General features: G+C 46.5%; 1 protein-coding gene across 5 annotated transcripts in view; it reads left to right on the top strand.

Moving 5' to 3' along the window:
- The first annotated feature begins 533 nt into the window (after positions 1 to 533).
- msk (importin-7 msk) overlaps positions 534 to 19,587 on the top strand; it is a 340,833-nt gene continuing 321,779 nt past the window's right edge. For 2 of the 5 annotated variants that reach the window (XM_075886384.1, XM_075886385.1), the window contains exons 1-2: positions 651 to 768; positions 18,279 to 18,688. In XM_075886384.1, coding sequence (XP_075742499.1) covers positions 658 to 768; positions 18,279 to 18,688 — 521 coding nt within the window. In that variant the 5' untranslated portion in view covers positions 651 to 657. Of the gene's footprint in view, positions 769 to 2,947; positions 3,141 to 18,278; positions 18,689 to 19,587 lie in introns of those variants that run through there. The other 3 variants (XM_037420237.2, XM_075886386.1, XM_075886387.1) reach the window with 2 other exon arrangements.

The raw sequence follows: 19,587 nt of genomic DNA, 5'->3' as shown, positions 1-19,587 counted from the left end.
GGCATAGCGCCAAATAGTTGTTTTTTTAAGGCACGAAATACACAGTCACAAGAGAGGATACAAGACATTGTAATTGTGTTTTTTGCGCCTAAAAATCCATTGCGAATGTACACCAACTAGCAACTAACAGAAAGACTTGTATATGTCATGCTATATATATGTGAAGCACCGTTTATTGCGAACCGCTCAGAAAGCCACAATTATACTGTATTTACCTTATGCCACTAAATATTACGCAGTATTAGTTTTTGCGGCAGCACAACAGCAAATCCCGATAATATACTGTTGGCAAAGCCGTTTCAGAATGGCCGCCACGGCGTCCTACCACGACGACTACGCATTTTCGTCTGCTAGCGAGAGCTTGTTGCGCCGCCAGCGCCACTAAACCGGAAAGTGTCCTTGCACCATGTGACGGGTTGTCTGACGTGGAGAGTTTTGCAATTTACCTAGTTCTAGTATAGTGTACTGGAATATGGGGTAGTGTTTTCAGGGAGAAGCCGTGGCTGACGCAGCTGGTGAAAATTGGCCGCGCGCCACCGCCGATGAAATAACCGGCGTGCGCCGACGACGCCGCCGACTCTGAACGACACCCACGCCGCCGTCTGTCGAAATCGCCTCGGCGCACACCTCTATGTACAAGTAGCTGAAAACCCTTATATGGTAAGAAGAATGTTGGTCATGATAGTGTTGGTCGCGAGCGCAACGACGCGGAGCTTCTTTAAAACTCAAGGCAGGCCAACTCCGCTGGGAGCACGAGCCATTCCTCAGGTATCTTTCTAGAGGAGGCGTTGGCTTAGCATAAGCTGTCACCTCAAGCTTTGCCTTTTATGCACTTCTGTGCTTTGATATTAGTAATAGCAGGGGTTTAACGTCCTAAAACCACCACACGATTATGAGAGATGCCGTTGAAAAGTGCTCCAGAAATTCGACTACCTGGGGTGCTTTAACGTACAACTAAATCTAGGTACACGCACCTCAGTTTTTGAGCCTCCATCGAAAATGCAGCCACCGCGTCCGGGATTCGATCCCGTGATATGCGCTCGCATATGTAATTGCTGACACGTCCGCGAAAAGCTTTCATATCGGTTTGTTTGTACTGCATTCAAAACAAAACGAAATGTCAAAGCCGCAACATACGGTCCAAATGCAGGTATGCACATACAACAGCGATGCAGTCATCCCTGGGGAAACTGCCTGCAGTTTTTAAAACTCGGTTGGTTAATGAATAAAAAATTAGGAAGATTAAGGTATCGAAAGAGCATCTATAAACCCGAAAGTGTCTTGTTATATTACTGGTATACCGAGTCGTAGTCTGCACACTGCGACAGCTTCGACTTCCTTCGTTACGCTCGCGGCAGCGTTCTTGTCGGTACTTGCATCATGCCATTTTATTTATGTTGATAAGGTGACAAAACTGCCATTTGATTGAGAGGCACGCCGTAGGTGATGACTTGGGAATAATTTTGACAATCTTGGATCTTTAAACGATTACGCGCCCACCGAAATACTGCTGCTGTGGCCTGGATATTGCACTGTACAGTCAAAAGGAAACATCATTTGGCGCCACTGTCAGACTGTAAGAAGAAACCATTTATTTACGAGAGCGCATACTGCAGTGAGCCGATTAAGTTCGTCGCCATTCCGTGGAATTATCAGTTCACAATCACTTCATCACGGTGGCACCTTTATGAACACCGACTAATTTTCGCGTGCAGTTTTTTTTTATTTCGCTTTGCCTCTCAAGACTGGTTGATACCCTTCACACAAAAATGAAGTCGTGACAGCACGCAAATTACCGCTCTCTTTGACACGAGATGCGGTGCGATCGAGCTCATATAAATTGAAGCTAAACAAAACTTGAGTAAGTGTTCCAGCAAAGCTGCAGTCCCTGTAGTGTTCGCCACCTCGGGTTCGTAGTCAGCAGGAAGGTCCATCGATGAACCTGAATCAGTGGCCTCACCATCAACACAGGGTGTTGCAGTTTTCTTGGAGATGGTAGATTCGACCGCCGAGTTCTTCCACTTTTTCGGAGGTCTTGGATGCGGCGTTTTCTTCGATAAGTAGCTTGGAGCGCTAAGCAGTAACACTGGCACGGCGTCCGGCATATAGCTCTGGTCTCCTACGTGGTACGCGAACTTCTTCGCCGTTTATAACGTGCGCGTAGTCTCATAGAACACATAAAGGCTCGAAATGTAGCTCACACACAGAGCAGCTTTTGTTCAAGGTACCATCCTTTCGATGTAAATTCTGTTCCCATACCTTCCTCCGTGCTTCCTCTTTGGGTGCAGCGAAAAGCGCCGGCTGCTCACCTTTTTTCCGAAGGTATACCCTGTTTCGCACCTAGGTGCAAAGCAGTGTCGTTGCCGCCGATGAATCGGCATCGCCTCACTGTCACGTGGCAAGCAAAAACATTGCCAGAAAAACTTTCGTTAAGCGGATGCGAACACAAGCAACAGGTCACTGAACAGCACCCGAGAAGGCAGAGCGGCGCTGAGCTGACAATCCTGCCAGCCCATATGCTACGGCAGCGCCACCTTGAGAAACGGTTTTTTTGTCCATGGGCCCCACTTCATGCGATATATGGCGAGAGAATGCACCTGAACACCCTACCCCATATTCTAATACACTATAGTTCTAGTATAGCATAGTGTACTAGAATATGACAGCTCCCATAAACACTAGCTCCAGAGTTCCCTCTATACTAAGGAACTCTATGGGCGAAATACACTTTAAGCGGGTAGAAATAACTAGGATGAGGTTATCTGATTGGTGGCTACAGTCAAGGCACTAGTGAAAATTGAATTCTTCACTGCATAGCGCCAGTTTTCATTTCACTAATAAAAAAAAAAGATAAATCTAGATTTTGTTCATCAAGTATTATGGCTAGATGGCGCTAGCTGCCACCCTTTCTAAAGGGTGTTTTGTGGTAGAATCATATTTATATTTATTCATCCATTGGAGCATGTCTCTTGGGTGCGTCACCGGTGCATGGTTCACGCGAAGCACGTTTTAACCACAGTTTTATCGCTCCTTCGTGCCTCGCAACTCGCATAACCATGGACGCCGGCCAGCTTATCGATATTCTCCGGGCCACCATAGACCCAAACCAGCGAGAGACGGCGGAAAAACAACTCGAGCAGGTGACCACTCGGGGGAAAATCGACTCAATGGGTCATGAATGGCGCCATTACCATGAGGAGGGGAATTGGGCCCTCGGGCCTCGAGCTAGTGTTCGAACGCGTGTGACAGTCATCACCTTTTCCTGTTTCCGGCTTTGTTAACGTGCATCGGAGTGAAAAATCGCGAGCGGAAGCATTTTGCGGCTATGACCAACGCGATGCGCGCCTCCTCGTCGCTTCGCCGGTACGCCGTGGAAATGTCATTCCACGCGGTGCCTTCTTGTGTACTACGTCTCGGTGAAGCGCTAGTGCGCTGTCCTCAACTGGGCACGGGCCCACCAGAAAGCGCATGTCATCTGCCATGCTTAGGATTGGCTGTATGATGTGCGTGGAGGTGGTGTGCGCGCAGGCTGTCCACAGCCCCGTTGTCGTGCCGCTATCGCGCAACTTCGTAGTTTGCGAATGGATTTTACTGGGCAGATTTCGAAAGGTGGGTTCCCGTGCACATCTTTACAGCGTGAACTCAGGCGTGCCTTGAGTAATACTTACCAACAAAGCTTAATTGCTCTCCCGCCCGTGTCGACAGCCGGCAAGTTGCAGTCTTCAGGTGCTGTGGCACGTGGCTGGTGTGAGCTCTTGCGTTTCGCTGAAGCGTTCGTCGTCTTCCGCATAAATCGGCATGACATCGAGCTCTGCTACTTTGCCGCGATCATAGTGCAATATGCTTTTTCAGTGTGGCGGCTTGTATTCGCATTTATTCAGTATCTGACCCTAGAATGTGGCGGCTTGTATTCGCATTTATTCAGTATCTGACCCTAGAACGAATTGGTTGGTGGCAAGGGTGTGGAACTCGGAAGACATGGTCATGTGCAGACCAAAAAGCAGTTAATAAGTAGGCATGATCTTTCATAATTTTCAGTGTTTCACTAATTGAAACGAGCTAAATCTAGCTAGGTGTTAGACCTCTGTCCCAGCAATATGTTTTCATGTAAAAACTAGCTCGCACTTATGTCTTGGAAACCACCATCTTAATACCAGCATGTTGAGAAGCGATGCTTGTGATGTTATGCTAATGGTATTGGTACATTGCATGCAGGTTCTTTCATTATTCGTCGGCGCCTGTCGGGAAACATTGTGCATTCACCTCCTTCTAATTTGGAAATGTCCTGTTTAGATCGTTTTTGTAGTGTTCTAGCCTTTGTTGCTGGCTGTGGCTGCTTGTGTTTCAATGTTTTAGGGGAAAAGCAGTGTTCCAATAAAGCGCTCCTCGCAACTGCGGCACAGCTGTCGTGAAAAGATGCAGTCTGCAAGCTTGAACTAAATTTATATGCTCGTCAAAACATTCCGTTTTCCAGCCGATGGTGATAGAAAGAGCGCCTGCATTGCAACGATATCTGAGAAAACTGGATTCCCCCTAAGGGAGCGTATCTTTGTTCTGCCTACTTCATTAAAGGGCCACTCACCAGGCTCCATACCAAATTTTAGTTAGACAGTGGAAGTAGTTGGGTTTCCAAGGAGGAACATTTTGCCACAAAAATGTTTTGAATCGGTTAATTCGAAGCTGAGAAAACGGGTTGTTTTGAAGCGGCGCGAAACGAGGATCAGTGGAGGCGAGCTCCCAACCCTTGCTGCTCCTCCGCATAGCCTTCACAAGCCAAATTTCCTCTGTCATCCGACCAAGAGGTCACGTGCGCATGACGTGCCTGAACAAGCCCAGCCCTTGACCACGTGAACGGTGTTGTTTTATTGACAAGCGTCTCCTCTGTGGTCTATTGCCTGTTTCTGCAGGATGGTTTGGAAATGCTGGCTTAGACGTGGTAAAATATGAGCACAATGAGTGCGCGAACGCGTAGGAGCGTTACTTTCGCTTCCACGGCTGTCGTATGCTCGATGCTCTGACAGCAGGGACAGGGAAAGCATGCGAAACGCCGGCACATTAGCCCCGCATCTCGTTGCAATTCACGAGGAACAAATAAAAGAAAAATGCGCACATTTCCTTATTGCTTCTCATTATTTCAAATTTTATTCGTCTATTCAAGCAGCAAATTACACAAACTACGCATGTCGTGTTAAATAATTTAAGCCATGTCACGTGGTATACTGTTGACAACGTCAGAGCACAGTTGTCTACCTAGTTGACCAACGTCGCTGCATTGCTGTGTATGTAGGGTCATTCATACGTGCACGTCATGCCTTCATTCTATTGGCCTGTGCCCGAAAAAGGAAGGGGGAGTAGATCATCTTGAAATTTCACCCATTTCCGCAGCGCGTAGTGTTTCAAATTTTGGCAGACGTGATCATGAACGCCTCATCTACGCTTTGCGCTTGTCAGCTCAAAATTGTCAAATCTGGTGAGTGGCTCTTTAAAGGAGCACTTGCATCAAATTTCAAAATCGAGATGTGCCTTCATTCGATTGCTTGGTGTGCATAGGTCCTCTTGGGCAAATTTGAATCACGTCTGTTGCGTGGAAGTTATTTTATTTCGAAGGCAAACAGTGTACAAGAACTTAATAAAAAATGGAGTGCCCCTGTGACATCAACACTAGTGCTATGTGTTCGGTGCGATATATTCCATGCATACCATCCTAAGTGATGATGTGCTAGTAGCGATGTCATCTACGATCTGAGTGTTCTTATCCTGGTGCCGAAGCCTGGAAATGCACTCACTCGTCGTATCTGATCTTCGTCGCACTGCTTTGATTGATTTTGTTAAATTACAAACATGCAAACCACTCATAAAATATCGTCGAAATAATAGAGCGTCATTCAGCATGTGCTCGTCAGTCAGGGAATCAGTGAACCGTTGCAATTTGCAATCCTCTGGTTCCAAACGCGAAAAAGCACAATGAGGGTGTCTTTTCATTATGTGCATGTTAATTGCCAAAACGACCACAAGCTATCAAAATGGAGTAGCGTATTGACAGTTATCCCTAACGAGTAACACAAAGGTATCATTAATAGTGAATTTTAGTTTGTTCCTAGACTGGCTTGTGCCAGCATATTACCGGGTTACGGCCGCAGCCACCTTAAGAAGCCGTATAGGTGGGGCCATATGGAGGCGCAAAGAAGAACCTGGCAGCAGGGAACGTATTCTATTTATCCACTGGTGCGCTTTCCCTATACTGTTATTTCATTGACCCCTTTGCGTATACCTGAATGCTGTGCACGAGCGAGCGTGGCTGAAGCATGCATCCTCAGGCACGTCCTCATCGCTGCTTGGAACGGCATCCATTTTCTAATCACTGTTCTGCAAAGGGTCGACCGAAGTAAAAATCATTTGCAATGTAGCGAATCGAGGCGATTCCACGCTCCAGACTCTCGTATTCCAAGCTACAAATGGCATATTCAAACCTTGTCGACACTTTGTACAGCAACGACGGCAATGCAAGTGACAAGGCATGACTGAGTGTGTGCGCCTAGCAGACGAGATATTTGCGGAGCAGCATTGGGCCTGACGTCACTCTTTTCTGTGAAGTGGTCTGATGTGGCGCGGTCTGGAGGTGACCGCGAGCAAGTGCCAGTGGTAGCGCTCGCAGTGCTAAAAATGGTGGGATTGTTGGTCTTTTTGAATTGTGCTAGATACCATTGATACAAATCAATAAAAGTGATAGTTATTTTTCCTTTATTGCGTTATAGGTTGGGAATCGCTACTAGGGCGTTGATAGCTACTCGTTCTCGCGAAAATCTTGATATGAGTAAATTGGATGTCTGGTCCTTTAAAGGCAATAAAGCTCAGCGCAGGCTAATGGCACAGAGGCAATGTTGAGTCGTTAAATTAGTCAAAGGCGCCCAATTACAGGAAACACATCGGACTCCATCATCTTCCACCCGTGGCAGATAAGTGTGCTGTTGCCTGACGTGGGTAGCAAAATGTGAAAGCTAACGCTGAAAATCCATCACAAAGGCATTCATTGTATAGCCTGAGCCACACCAATGATGTGTGCTGTTTGAAGCAACATGGGACATACAGCAGCCGCGCTCACCATGAATCGCCACTCAGTGTAGATCGGACTGTCCACATTTTGTCGCCATTGCATTTGGTTTTTCTTTTTTTTTTTGAAGCGACGCCTGCGAGTGGGTTTGCGCCTGTGTGTGCTAATGACTCATCGCTTGTCTTGTGGTGCTACCACAAGACAGGCGATGAGTAGCCACCAATGAACATGGCCGCTTCTAGCTGATTCATCTTTCGGTGTGAACATGGACTGTGTGTTAGGTGGCTTTAACTTGAAATTTTGATTACTGAACAGTTTACTTGTGAGCTTGCATCATTCTTGTGAGTAAACCATAATAGTTCGTGCGACTCAGCCGCAGTTGATGTCACCACATGATGAGTATCTTTTATAATTTCTCAGTCACACCGAATGTTTCGGACCGGGAGTGATCCCGATCGATACAAAGTGACACAGGCGCAGAAATAAGCGTTTTGTCTTGAGATTGTGTGTTTACACGGAAAATGAAGTATGTTCGTAGTTTGACACATAGAGTTCCTAATATCCACTAGAGAGAACTCTGGCGCTAGTGTCTGTGGGAGCTGCAACGCACGGCGCTTCAGCGAGCGTGGGAGTGATGGTTAGTACACACATTTGTCTAATCTTCGTACTTCTGGCCGGCTTTTTTCTCCGTGTGTGTTCGTGTGGCCTGGAGTTGTTTTCTAAACAAAAATTACCAAATGTTCAGTGGTTGCACTTCACCATGTTATCCTTTTAGACTTACCTTTCTAAATCGGGTCACGAAGTTCAAAAGGGTTGAATCTTTCATCCAGAACAAAACCGAAACACAGCAATAAACGAAGCTGCAAGTACGATTTGCCGCCCGCAAGTACAAAGACTAGGCAAATGTGTGTACTACCCATCATTCCCATGGTCTCTCAACGATCGCAGCGACAGAGTCCCCTCGAGTTAATTTTAGGAAACTCTTTGGTTTGACTGGAGGCAGACTTACGAAAGGCTGAATTGTACAGAACAAATGTGTGTAATCAGGCTAGTTGGTATTTCATTGCAGAATTTTTGGGTGTAGTGCTACCTACAAAATTGTTAGAAAGAAGTTGGTTGTAAACTTTCGACCAAACTTCTTTCTTACAATTTTGTACAAGGCACTACATCCAAGGATTCTGCACAGAATTGTACGACTCCACTATGGAATGGGCAACTCTTCTGCGTGTCGATGATGTGTTTGGGCTTTGAAGATGTGGCCAGGGTGTTTCTACGTCTTCAAAGCGCACCCATTCGTCAACATGCGAAACCAACTGGCCCAATTAAGTGTGCTGACAAACTTCTGTAGTTTATGCATCTTCTGTTTTTACCTCTCCTGTGCGCAACGTCTAGTCCCTTCATGTAGCTTCTAGACATTTATCTTGGCACATCCTAAGGAATGCGCTAGAAATAATAGCACAGCAAAAACACACCATGAAAACACCACCGGGACCATTCAAAAGCATTACCAGAAGTGGCGCACCGGAAGTCTTCTTGGGTAGGCCGCTCCGCGCGATCCAGTTTGTTGACAAACACTGAAACTGTCTATGGCATTTTATTACTTTGAAGGAGGCTAACTGTCTTGTGATATCGTCATCATAGCTGCCGTACTGTAAAAGTGCCCTTAAATCAGCGATATTTTTTCAGACATTTTAAATAAACATGTGCATCGTGTGCCCTATCGGGGCCACGATGCACAGGGCCCATATTGGCTCGATTCGTATAACCACGGGCCGCCTTGGTAGTAGTGGTTCACCAACAGACACACAGTTGACGGAGGGATGGAGTCAGGGCGGCCAGAAGTAGACGGTGTTTTAAGCAGTGCGTCGGCGATGACGTGTGCCGCACGAGATTCGGAAGAGCGCTCGGCTAGAGAGCAAAGTGGCTTTGGGAGAGGATATCAACAGAGGGTAGCAAAGGAAAGAGTGAAAGGGGTGATGCTGCATTTTGATAATCAAAAGCATCTAACTTTGCTATTTTGGCACCGTTTAGAAAAATTCTCAGGGCCCTGTGGTTGTGGTGCACCTGTGTACAACGGCCCCACCGCAACTGGGCTTAAACCTCATGGTGGCTTAGGGGCCCTTTAAGAACCCTAGTCTACAAGGTTCTCGTTCAGAGGTAAAGGTTTGCCCCCTATTGAACGACTAGGATGGGTGGCCGTACCTTTGCACACACCTATGCCTGCATCTGTGTCATTGCATGGAGGCTATCAAACATCTCTCATAGTTGCTGCAAGGCTTACATTTCATTCATTCCATGCATCTTGACCACAATAGTTTCCGTGAACGCTTGGTCATTTTTTGTAGTTGCAATGTAAAGGCATCAAGTTAGCACCTGGAGCCTAAATCCTAGTGTTTGCAGGCTTGAAAACTGGTCTTACCAAGGTGCATTCTGCACCAAGATGCATTCTGCCAAAGTAAATAGAATGCCGAAGGTAGAACGCAGATGCCTCCTTTTTGTAGTTCTCAAGTTATATTGGACCCATGTCTCATGGTGTGGTACGTTTGCTAAAGGTTAACCCCTGGAAAGCTGTTTTAAGCACAGTGCAGCAGCTTTCGATGTCACGAAATCGACTGCACATTTGCTGAGGCATTTATTAACAAACAGTTGCAGTTTTACAGAATCTTGCTAATTTACTCTGCTGGATCATTCCCCTAAAATATATGTTAAAACTATAGTTCAGGCTGTTTACACTTAACAGTGTTAAACATTTGGAGTACCATTTATTTCATGCATTTCAGCTGAAGCAAACATAGCTTTGAGGAAATAAAAGGTCATTTATAAACAAGAATGTAGTTTGACAATCGAGACATGCAATATAAATCAGGCTGAGCGTCTGCACCCAAGCATGCTGCCAACAATTAGATTACGATAGTGGCCCATGTGGGGCCATTCCGAAAGCCTTCAGTATAGCCCAGTGTTACGCAATTATTGCCAAAAATTGCAGGCAAATTTTCTTGCTCTCTGGATGTAGCCGTCGGTTCATAGAGGACATTGATAGCCTGTGACATAGTTGGTTCAAATGAAGCAGCACGCAGCTGGTGAAGAAAAAAAAAATGAAAATCAAGGAACATGACAGGTGATATACTCCTGTCAAATTATGGCAAAAAAGTTCAACATGAAAAGAAATCTGTAGCGAGAGAGGAAGACTGGACGTCTGCCAACGTGGTCGTGTCATTCTCTCGCCACTTTATTAGCCAAGGCGATTTGCTGAAGCGGAGCGGCGGCAGCTGCAGCGTCCAAACCGCCAGGCCAGAAGCTTGTTCTCATCCTCGCGCAGCTCGAGGTAGCATCAGCTGCGCGAGAGGCGCAGCGCAGTGATCAAGAAATGATGATGGTGATGATGGTACTGCAGGGCTCCCTCCCTAGCGCTTTGCGCGATTTGAAGGCATATGAAAAAAAAAAGATAGTGACAAAAGCTATATACATGAACGACAATTCATAAAGTGTTCATTTGGAAAGTCCAGGTTGTCAACGTTGATGGGCCATCGGTAAGCAGCGGGTCTCCTGTAGGCGACTCTGGGAGAAGCGCAAGGGACAAAGAAGGAAGCGCCGGGTCGCTGTGGTCATAAACACGTGCGTCTCACGATGACTTGGCGGGATCACTGGAGAGTGCACCCGGTGCTTCGAGCATGTGTGGCTGACAAATGTACCCACAAGTGGAGCCGCGGGAGGGCGCCGAAAAGGCCGAGCCGGTGATGGTGGCGAGATGGTGCTATGCATTGAAGCGAAACCAGGACGACCGAGTACTGAAATGTAAAGGATGCAGCGGCGTCTCCAACAGCGCACATGGCGCTGACATGGCTGTTGACAAGGAGCAGTGGGCTGGCAGGTCTGGCGCGGACGTAGCCGTTGATTTGAGCTTTGCAGTGTGGCTGACATGCAGGCGCAGGTGACCGAGTTGACGGGTGTAGAAACGCCGTGGTCAAAACTGTGACCGGTCAGCCAATGTACCGCGCAAATGCGGTAGTCGCCTGGGTCGTGATGAGAGTTATGTCTGAATTCAAGGCACATTGTTGCGTTGTGGTGTCGCCCTTCCAAGTCTCCGAAGGTTGGTCATGAGATCCGGAATACGTGGGTTCTACCAGACAGTTGGCTGGCCCACCCGTGCTCGTCGGGGAAGCCTGATGGATGTCCGCCTGCGTGGTTGTTACCGAATGTGCTGGCTGTTCTGCCATTGGCGAATCTGTCATGTGGTCCTTGGTCATTGTAGCAGCATCTCCGAAGTTCCGCCGTTGTGTGTCGCGGGCAGGAACTTCAGTTGCGGGAGACGTCAAGGTAGATAGTAGTGGCTGCTTGCAGGATGCACAGATTGCCAAGGTTGATGGAAGATCATGTTCATTGGATAATGTGGACTGTGGAAGCTCTGGGATCGGTTGTTGAATAATGGGCGATAAAGCCCAGACTCCGAGGCGTGCAGCAAGGTAGCCGTCATGGAGTATGGTGTCGCTGAAGTTTCGCGTGCCGTTGATGTCACGGAAATCGTGCATGTGGCAGGCACCTGCAATGAACTTTTGTTGGAGTCAGGGGAAGTGCAAGCGTCTTCTACCTCGTCGTCGTGGTCGGGTGCAGGATTTAATGTTCCTGTTACTGGATCTGAGGTAGTAGTCGTAGCCAGAGTGGTGAGGTCTGTGTGAAGGTAGGTCTGCGGGCCGTCTGGTATCGCTCGCTGGGGCGGAGAGGAAACCTGGAACTCACGGCTTCCCGGAAGCGGGCGGTAGGTTTCACCACAGCAGGCGAGCACCGCAGCGCAAAGGTCGTCGAAGGGTTGCGGGCTGGAGGACGACTCGGCGGCTAGATGACGCAGCTCAACCGGGAGGGTGTCCGGCAGGACAGCGTGCATCATCGACTGTGCCTTGATGCCATTGACCGGGAGAATGGTATCGAGCCGCATAAACCACGCTCGGGAGTAGACAGGGTGAAACAACGGAACTAGAGGGCACAGTTGCGAAAGCATGGCAGTGGGCCGCTTCGCGAAGGGCGTGTTCTCCGGGTCACCAATGTAGCGAGAGAGGAAGACGGGACGGCGGCCAACGTGGTCGTGTCATTCTCTCGCCACTTTATTATCCAAGGCGATTTGCCGAAGCGAAGCGGTGGTAGCTGCAGCGTCCAAACCGCCAGGCCAGAAGCTCGTTCTAATCCTCGCGCAGCTCGAGCTAGCATCAGCTGCACGAGAGGCGTGGCGTAGTGATAAAAAAATGGTGATGATGGCACTACAAATCTTTGAAGATGTTAATCATGGCAATTATGAAAGCTGTGAGGTCATGGGTAAGCAGAATAGCTATCAATCACCTGAAAAAAAAAAAAAAAAACAAGCTTGTGATAAAGTAGGTGATCATCATCGAAGTGAAGGCTGTTTGGAATTATGAGTTATGTGCGCTGCGTGGTACATGGTACGTAAAAACTGCTGAACACTGTGATATCACTATTTTGTCTTCATGCATAATTCACCAAAATAGCCACTTGGGTTATTTTGAAAGCGGCTGGGTGGAAAAATAAAGTTGCCCGTGCAACTACATATTCTGACTGGAATCAACAAATGAGCGGTGTAAGCCCCTTGAATGAATTCCTTGTAAAACACTTGCATTGGCGCTTTGAATAATTATTGAGCGAAATGCCGCAGAAGGGCATGTACATCGCTTGTCTCAGCGGATATACATGAAATGTTTTATGATAATATACGGGAATAGTTGGTGACTGGTACGCAGCATGGGCCCTTGGTTTGTCATTAGTTTGAATACTGAGTCATCTCCGAAGCTAAGGTACTCACCTTGCTAAATTTATTTGTTTTTGCCACAACTATTACTGAAACGTTCCGGCAAATTACGAACAGTGGAGGAAGCTGTTGTTCCTATGCAAATAGTGCACTGGCAGGTAGGTGCCACAGTAATTGGGCTAGCCCCGCTATCGTAGGTGCAAGGGAAAGTAAAGACATTATTAGAAGAAAGTGGAGAGGAGTCGGGAACAAGGTTGGAGGCTAGGGTGGGATACCGGGAATGCTGAGCTGGGAATGTTAACAGCTTGGTGAAGTGGAGAAAATGATGAGTGAAGGAAAATGAACCAGAGTGTCCATAATTCGAAGGTGAGCGATATCCAATCAGCTACCGAGGCTCGTAGCAAGCAAGCCTTCATGAGAGCTGTATTATGGGGTTTTGGCTGACGGTAGTAGGACATGGTGGGACATATTCTGAAGTGTGCCTCAGATTAGAAGGGAAGAGGTTGACATTGTGTGTAAGTTGTGCTGTGTTTATGGTTAATTGTCCATTTGTAATATTTAATTTTTGCCCTTGCTCTTTAATTAGTTTAAAAGATGTGAGTTTACAACTTAACAGTATTTCACCAGAACTACCCTGTTCTCGGCCAATCACCATGCATGGGTGTGTGCCACAATTTCCAGGTCTTTCCTTCATGACTGGTGTTATTTCCATTCATTGTGGTGGAAGTGCGGGGTAGAGCACTGCACGGACCCGGCCAGCGAATCTGGTCAGGCCGGGTTGGTCCGGGCTCGAACCCATGAGCATTGGGCTCGGGTCGGGCCCAGGCCTGAGTCAGGCCTCTATTAGGCCCGGGTCTCATATACAGATTGTTTCAAGAAATGGGTCCAATATTTTTGAAAAGCTACAAAAGAAGGCATCTGCATTGTGTGTGCGGTGTTCCCTTTACTTTGGCAGAATGCATCTTCAGATGTGTACAAATATTATGGCAGTAATTATAGAAATGAAAACAATTAACTCTTCACAAAATTTAAAACAATTAACATTTCATTGAGGGTGGTTTCAAAGATGATGGCATATACGCTGTTTGCTGTGCGGTTTCAGTTTCGCGAGATAAATTAGCCAGATTTCATCGCTCAGCAGTGATTACCACTTGCCGCCTTTCCGAAATTTCAAAATGATTATAGACTATTCGTAGGAGGAACTTTAATCTTGACTGGTTAAAAGGTAATTGTTTTCATTTCTATATACACTACCATAATTACTGCTTTCACACATCTGAAGATGCGTTATGCTAAAGTAAAGGAAGTACCAAAAGTAGAATGCAGATGCCTCCTTTTTGTAGTTTTCCAATATATTGGACCCATTTTTTGAAACACCCTGGATATCAATATAATGGTACATCTATGCTGCTTAGCTTTAATGTTTTATGAAGTTTAACATTTTGAAGCAGCCCAGGTTGTATATATAAGCTGCCGTAGCTGAGGGCTTTGGCTAATTTAGACCAGCTGGAGTGCATTAGCATGCAATGAAATCGGAAAATACGTGACTTCTGGCATTTGGCTCCGTCGGTACGCTACACACTTTTTCAAGAAACATGTAATATATCTTTTCACTAATATACTGCTGTTTTCGTTTTTGAGACATAGCAGGCGAAAACTCAAATGTTCAGCACCTTTGAAAATACAACTTAACAAACTACATGGTAAGTTGTAAATACATGTTAAATGGTTCTCTGCCACTAACCCTCAAGAGAAAAGTATATAACAGCTGCATCTTGCCGGTACTTACCTACGGAGCAGAAACCGGGAGATTTACAAAGAGGGTTCAGCTTAAATTGAGGACGACTCAGCGAGCGATAGAAAGGAAAATGGTAGGTGTAACCTTAAGAGAGAAGAAGAGAACAGAGTGGATCAGGGAACAAACCGGGGTTAAGGATATCATAGTTGAAATCAAGAACAAGAAATGGACAGAAGAACAAGAAATGAACATGACCACGAGTGTGGGCAGCTCTAGTGCTAACCACACCCGTCAACTCGCCCACAGCATATTAACGGCTTCACAAGAAGCACAGAAGCGTTAATACAAATGGCATCGCGATGAACAATTTCCAGCGGGTTTCCTGGTTCTTTGGCCCTACACAACATGCAGGCCTTTCCGAGAAGCTCCTTTCTCGTTTCACAGGCCCCATTTCGCGTGCTTCGACAAATGACACATGTTACATACAAAATTGCTTCTGATGATCCCTCAGCACCTCCTGCTCTGTTGTCTCTTTCTGTCGTCCGTGTGTCAAAGCGCAAGCACTAACACCCTCCTCCTGCTGTGGCCCTGCAGTGGCGCCGGGTCGGCATCTTCGCCGCCATGGGTTGTGTTATGTGGTTTCGGCTGACAGTAACAGGGCATAGTGGGACATGGTATAACTGTCGTTCAAGTGCACGAATAAACACAAAGGAAGAGAGGACAAGTGCTTGTCCTCTCTTCCTTTGGGTTTATTGGTACACTTGAACGGCAGTTACAACATGCATATCCAACTACTGCAACATTCGGTTCTGTTGCAATAGTGGGACATACCTTAAAATGCGCCTCAAACTAGAAGTGAAGAGGTTGACATTGTGTGTGAGCTGTGCTGTGGTTAGGACTGACCACTTAACAATTTGACTGCATTGCTGTAGGAAAGAAAAAAAAGATAAAAAGAAAGCGCAATATGGCCATGCCTGGTATGGGAGGTATTCGCTTAGCTCTTCCTACCATGCACTACCAGCGAGTGCAGCGCCATAGCCGTCAGCAATCCGGCATATGACAGCTTGAGGTATGGTGGTGCTGTGCCTTACTAACCTCTTTTCTTGGAAAAATATCAATCTAAAAAGTGCTGCCTGGAGGTTATTGTTAAACAATTATTTTCGTGTGCAAGACGAGTACCGAGACTGCTGCACTAGCGCCTCATGTGGATGTCATCACATGAATACGTCTTATAGTATAGCAAGGGGACAGAAAGGGAAGCCATGGTTACGAAGCATGGCCCTGTATAGCAATGCGATGGAAAATAGTAGTGAGAGTGAGGGTTTGGCCCACCGGCTCTGCTTTTTTCACAGTCTTCACATCACTAGTAACTAGCCCTATGCTTTTCGCATGAACATCTTGGAACTGCTGGCATCAGCTGTACTTAACTTGTACCTTTGGCAGCATCGGGTGAACAAGGGTATGAAAGGACCTTCATGCCATATTTAACTTGGTTCTTCCTTGGGGTGCCATCAGTGAACTCTTGCAGTTACCTGGATAAGTTGGTAGAACAAAAAAAAAAAGAAGCTAACACATCGAGAAAGATATGTTTTTAATACCAAAGCCTTAAAGGAGCACTGACACAAAAACTTAGGACGTTTTTCTTTTGTTTCAATAGGTAGCTTATGACCTGGGTATCACGACTGGAGACTTTGTTGGTGCGATTGGGGGTTTGTATTTATTTGGCGGTGTTTTTAGAGTGCCCAGTCTCTGTTTTGGTTTCAAAGAGCGCCAATTAGACAAGAATAGTTCTGGGAGCCTAGGTAAATGCATCTGGCCACGTCACTCTGCAACCCTGTGGCGTGAATGCTGCACGCAAGGGTGTGCAAGCGGGCACCACACTGACAGCTAGCACATGGGAAGCCGCAAGCACGGAGCAGGTAGTGAAAGTGCAAGGCGCTTGCCAGTAACCACCCAACATGAACTCGTGACGTAGGTTTGCTTACATTGTCCCAGTGTTGATGTCGGCATTATGAGGGGGTCTGCATCTCTCTCAGTAGTGCGGCATGCACTTTCAAATTGATTTTATATATGTTCTACTCTTTATTCACCCTTGATATCTTGCAGACGTTGTGTACATCTTCACCTAAATCTAAATCTATTTTGGTCATTATCTCACTTTAAAAGTTTTGTGTCAGTGCTCCTTTAAAGGGGTCGTGCGGCTCTTTTGTGACAGCCTTATTTAGCACCAGAATGCATGTAGCAATGATTTCTGAGATGAGTGCAACAAGAGAGATGAATATTGGTGCACAAAAAGTGAAGTCATGGGTCTTCAAAGCTCAAAACTTGAGCAGATGACGACAAACGTTCTCTTTCACATTTCCCTTGCCTGCTGACGTCAAGGACCGCTTCCACTCACAACGCGCACCTCTTAAAGACGTACCGGAAATGTCGCCTCATGGTGGCCTTCACATCATACCTCGTTAGTGCTTTCTTGGCGGCGTCGTTAGCATGGTTACTATGAACAAGGTGCAAATTGAGCCACAACTAAAATGAGATGATAATCGCACTCGAAAACAGTCGTTAAAGGCGCTCGTTGACCCTCTCAAGGCTGTTAGTATGTTGAAATTTCCTCCTGGAGCAGTCTATTCACTTACAAAAGCTGCGACGGCTGTAGCACAGTTGAAAGGGAAATGCTCAAATAGACGTCACACGCAAGGGCGCCACTGTAAGATCTCGAGTATAGCAAGAAAAAGTTAGCAGGTAAATAGTTTTCGTGTAGAAATAGTTATGTCTCTTAAAAAGGTTGAGGAAGTTGATGGTAATTGGTGTCGGAGGCCAATCGGAGGCTATATAGGGGTGGGGCGGTGGGGATGTAAATGTAGTGCTGCAGGCACATGGGAGCGACTCTTGAAGTTCATGTATGACATGGAGGGGTATGTGCGCATGAGAAGTGAGGTGAGCAGTAGCCGAGAGAACGGTGTCATTGATAACAGAAAATCATGTGATCTGCTGATACCGCCATAACAAAAACTATTTGCAGTGAGCCAGGAATTCGCACAAATTCACAAAATCTTTTATGGTTTCATTATTAATATGTCAATATGTCATTCAAAGGAATACTGACTTAACTTTTTTTTTTTTTTAGTGTGTGTCCTGTGAAAGGCCAAGCCTTCAAGAGCCCATAAAATGTACTAGTAGTGTTAATGTATCCTGAAAAATGGTGTTCTCAAAAACTGGTTTTGGTTGCTATTGTGCCCCGATGTTATCACACTGTATGAACTTCTTGTCGCATGTTTGTGCAAGATATCGGGAAGCTTTCTCAGCCATTCGGCTCATTATGATGCACAAGTGGTCATGTGGCAGAAGGTTTAGTACTTGATGTCGTCATAAACCAGTCATAGTAGTGTTTGAAGTCATTATAATTTATGCCCAATGCCACGCTACTGTTGATGCAAGCAAGTAGGAAAGTATTTGTAAATAGGTTGTTGTGTCAAAATAAAACATCTTGTCAAGATTTTCTGGCTTGACACTTGCTCAGAGCTGTCTGTAATCAAGAAAATCGTCTCTGTATGCAGGAGAAGCTATCAAACTTGCTTCAGTAATTAGTTCTACTTTGCACTTGCATTTAAGACTACACCGTATGTGGCCTTTTGATCATTATGTTAAGAGAGCTAATTTGCAGGAGAGGCTATGTATTTGTGATAGTGTTTCTTAGTGTTCTTTTGTGACAAATGATTGCGTGCTGGTTGCAGGTACACAAGATCATTGGCTTTGCGCCATCTCTGCTGCAAGTTGTGATGACGGCCAGCTTAGACATGCCCGTGCGCCAGGCAGGCGCTATCTACCTCAAGAACCTCGTGGTTCAGTTCTGGCAGGAGAAAGAGCCGCCACCGCAGACTCAGCCACAACCGCAGCCGCTGCCTTTCCACATTCATGAGCAGGATCGAGCCATGGTGCGAGATGCGCTCGTCGATGCCATGGTGCATGCACCCGAACTCATCCGGGTCCAGCTCTCGTCCTGCCTGGGCTGTGTTCTCAAGTACGATTTTCCGGGCCGGTGGACAGGCGCTGTGGACAAGGTCTCCATCTACCTGCAATCACCTGAAAGTGCCGGCTGGGCGGGCGCGCTCCTGGCCCTGTACACACTTGTCAAGAACTATGAGTGAGTGAGACTTGCATGTCTTGTGTTGAGAATATGCTTTAAAGGGATCACCTTCGATATTTTTGAAACATATACATACGCATTGCATGCTGAGTGCCGCCACTACCAACGATGTCACACATGACATTGCCACGAGCTGTCAGCACGCCACAAATTTAAAGAAACAATTGCTCATCCTCTTTGGGCCTTTCCTGCCTCCGTGTGATGTGCAGTGCGTGTGATTCGTGCTGCGATTAGATGAGCAACCAGTTAGTCTGCAAGCAGCTGTCCGGGTTTCTTCGCCTGGGAGAACGTGTGCCACCTACCTGCAGCACACGTTCTCATAGGCGTGCACAGACCGCACGTGCAAGTGCATGCCACGTGAAACTGGAAGAGGGAAACTTATTCTTTAGGAAATGACTGAAAGGTAAGAAAATGGGATGTGGAGTGCGCGATAATTGTCTCTCATGTGAGGACTGCTCAACCGATACACTTGCGGGAAAACAAAGTTTGAAAGGACAGTGAGGGTGAAGGAAGTAAGGTAAAAAAGGAAAAGTGAGAGGAGAGTGAAAAAATACAAAGTAAAAAAAATGTGTGTGGGGCAGGGGAGATAAGTCAAAGAGGCAAAAAAAAAAAAAAAAAAAACGCCAGGCCTGTGCAGAAAGTGCAGCACAGTCACAGTAAAAGCTAGAAGAGCGGCCTTTCAGAGCCTTTTCTAAACACTCCTTGGGTAACTGCTGCAAACACTTGCTTGATGCCCACTACGGCATTAAAAATAAATATTTTAGAGTAGTAGACGGGCATTCGCTATGCTATTTCTCGCCATTCTTCTGAGAAGTGTTTTATCTGCTAAACCAGTGGTTCTCAGCCATGCATGTGTTGTGGACCCCTTGTGGACTGGTGGAAGTGATGGGGGTACC

The sequence above is a fragment of the Rhipicephalus microplus genome, chromosome 2 (genome assembly GCF_043290135.1).
Source record: "Rhipicephalus microplus isolate Deutch F79 chromosome 2, USDA_Rmic, whole genome shotgun sequence".
Classification (NCBI taxonomy): domain Eukaryota; kingdom Metazoa; phylum Arthropoda; class Arachnida; order Ixodida; family Ixodidae; genus Rhipicephalus; species Rhipicephalus microplus.
Note: the sequence above shows the minus strand (reverse complement) of the source record. Positions and strands in the feature narration are given on the sequence as shown.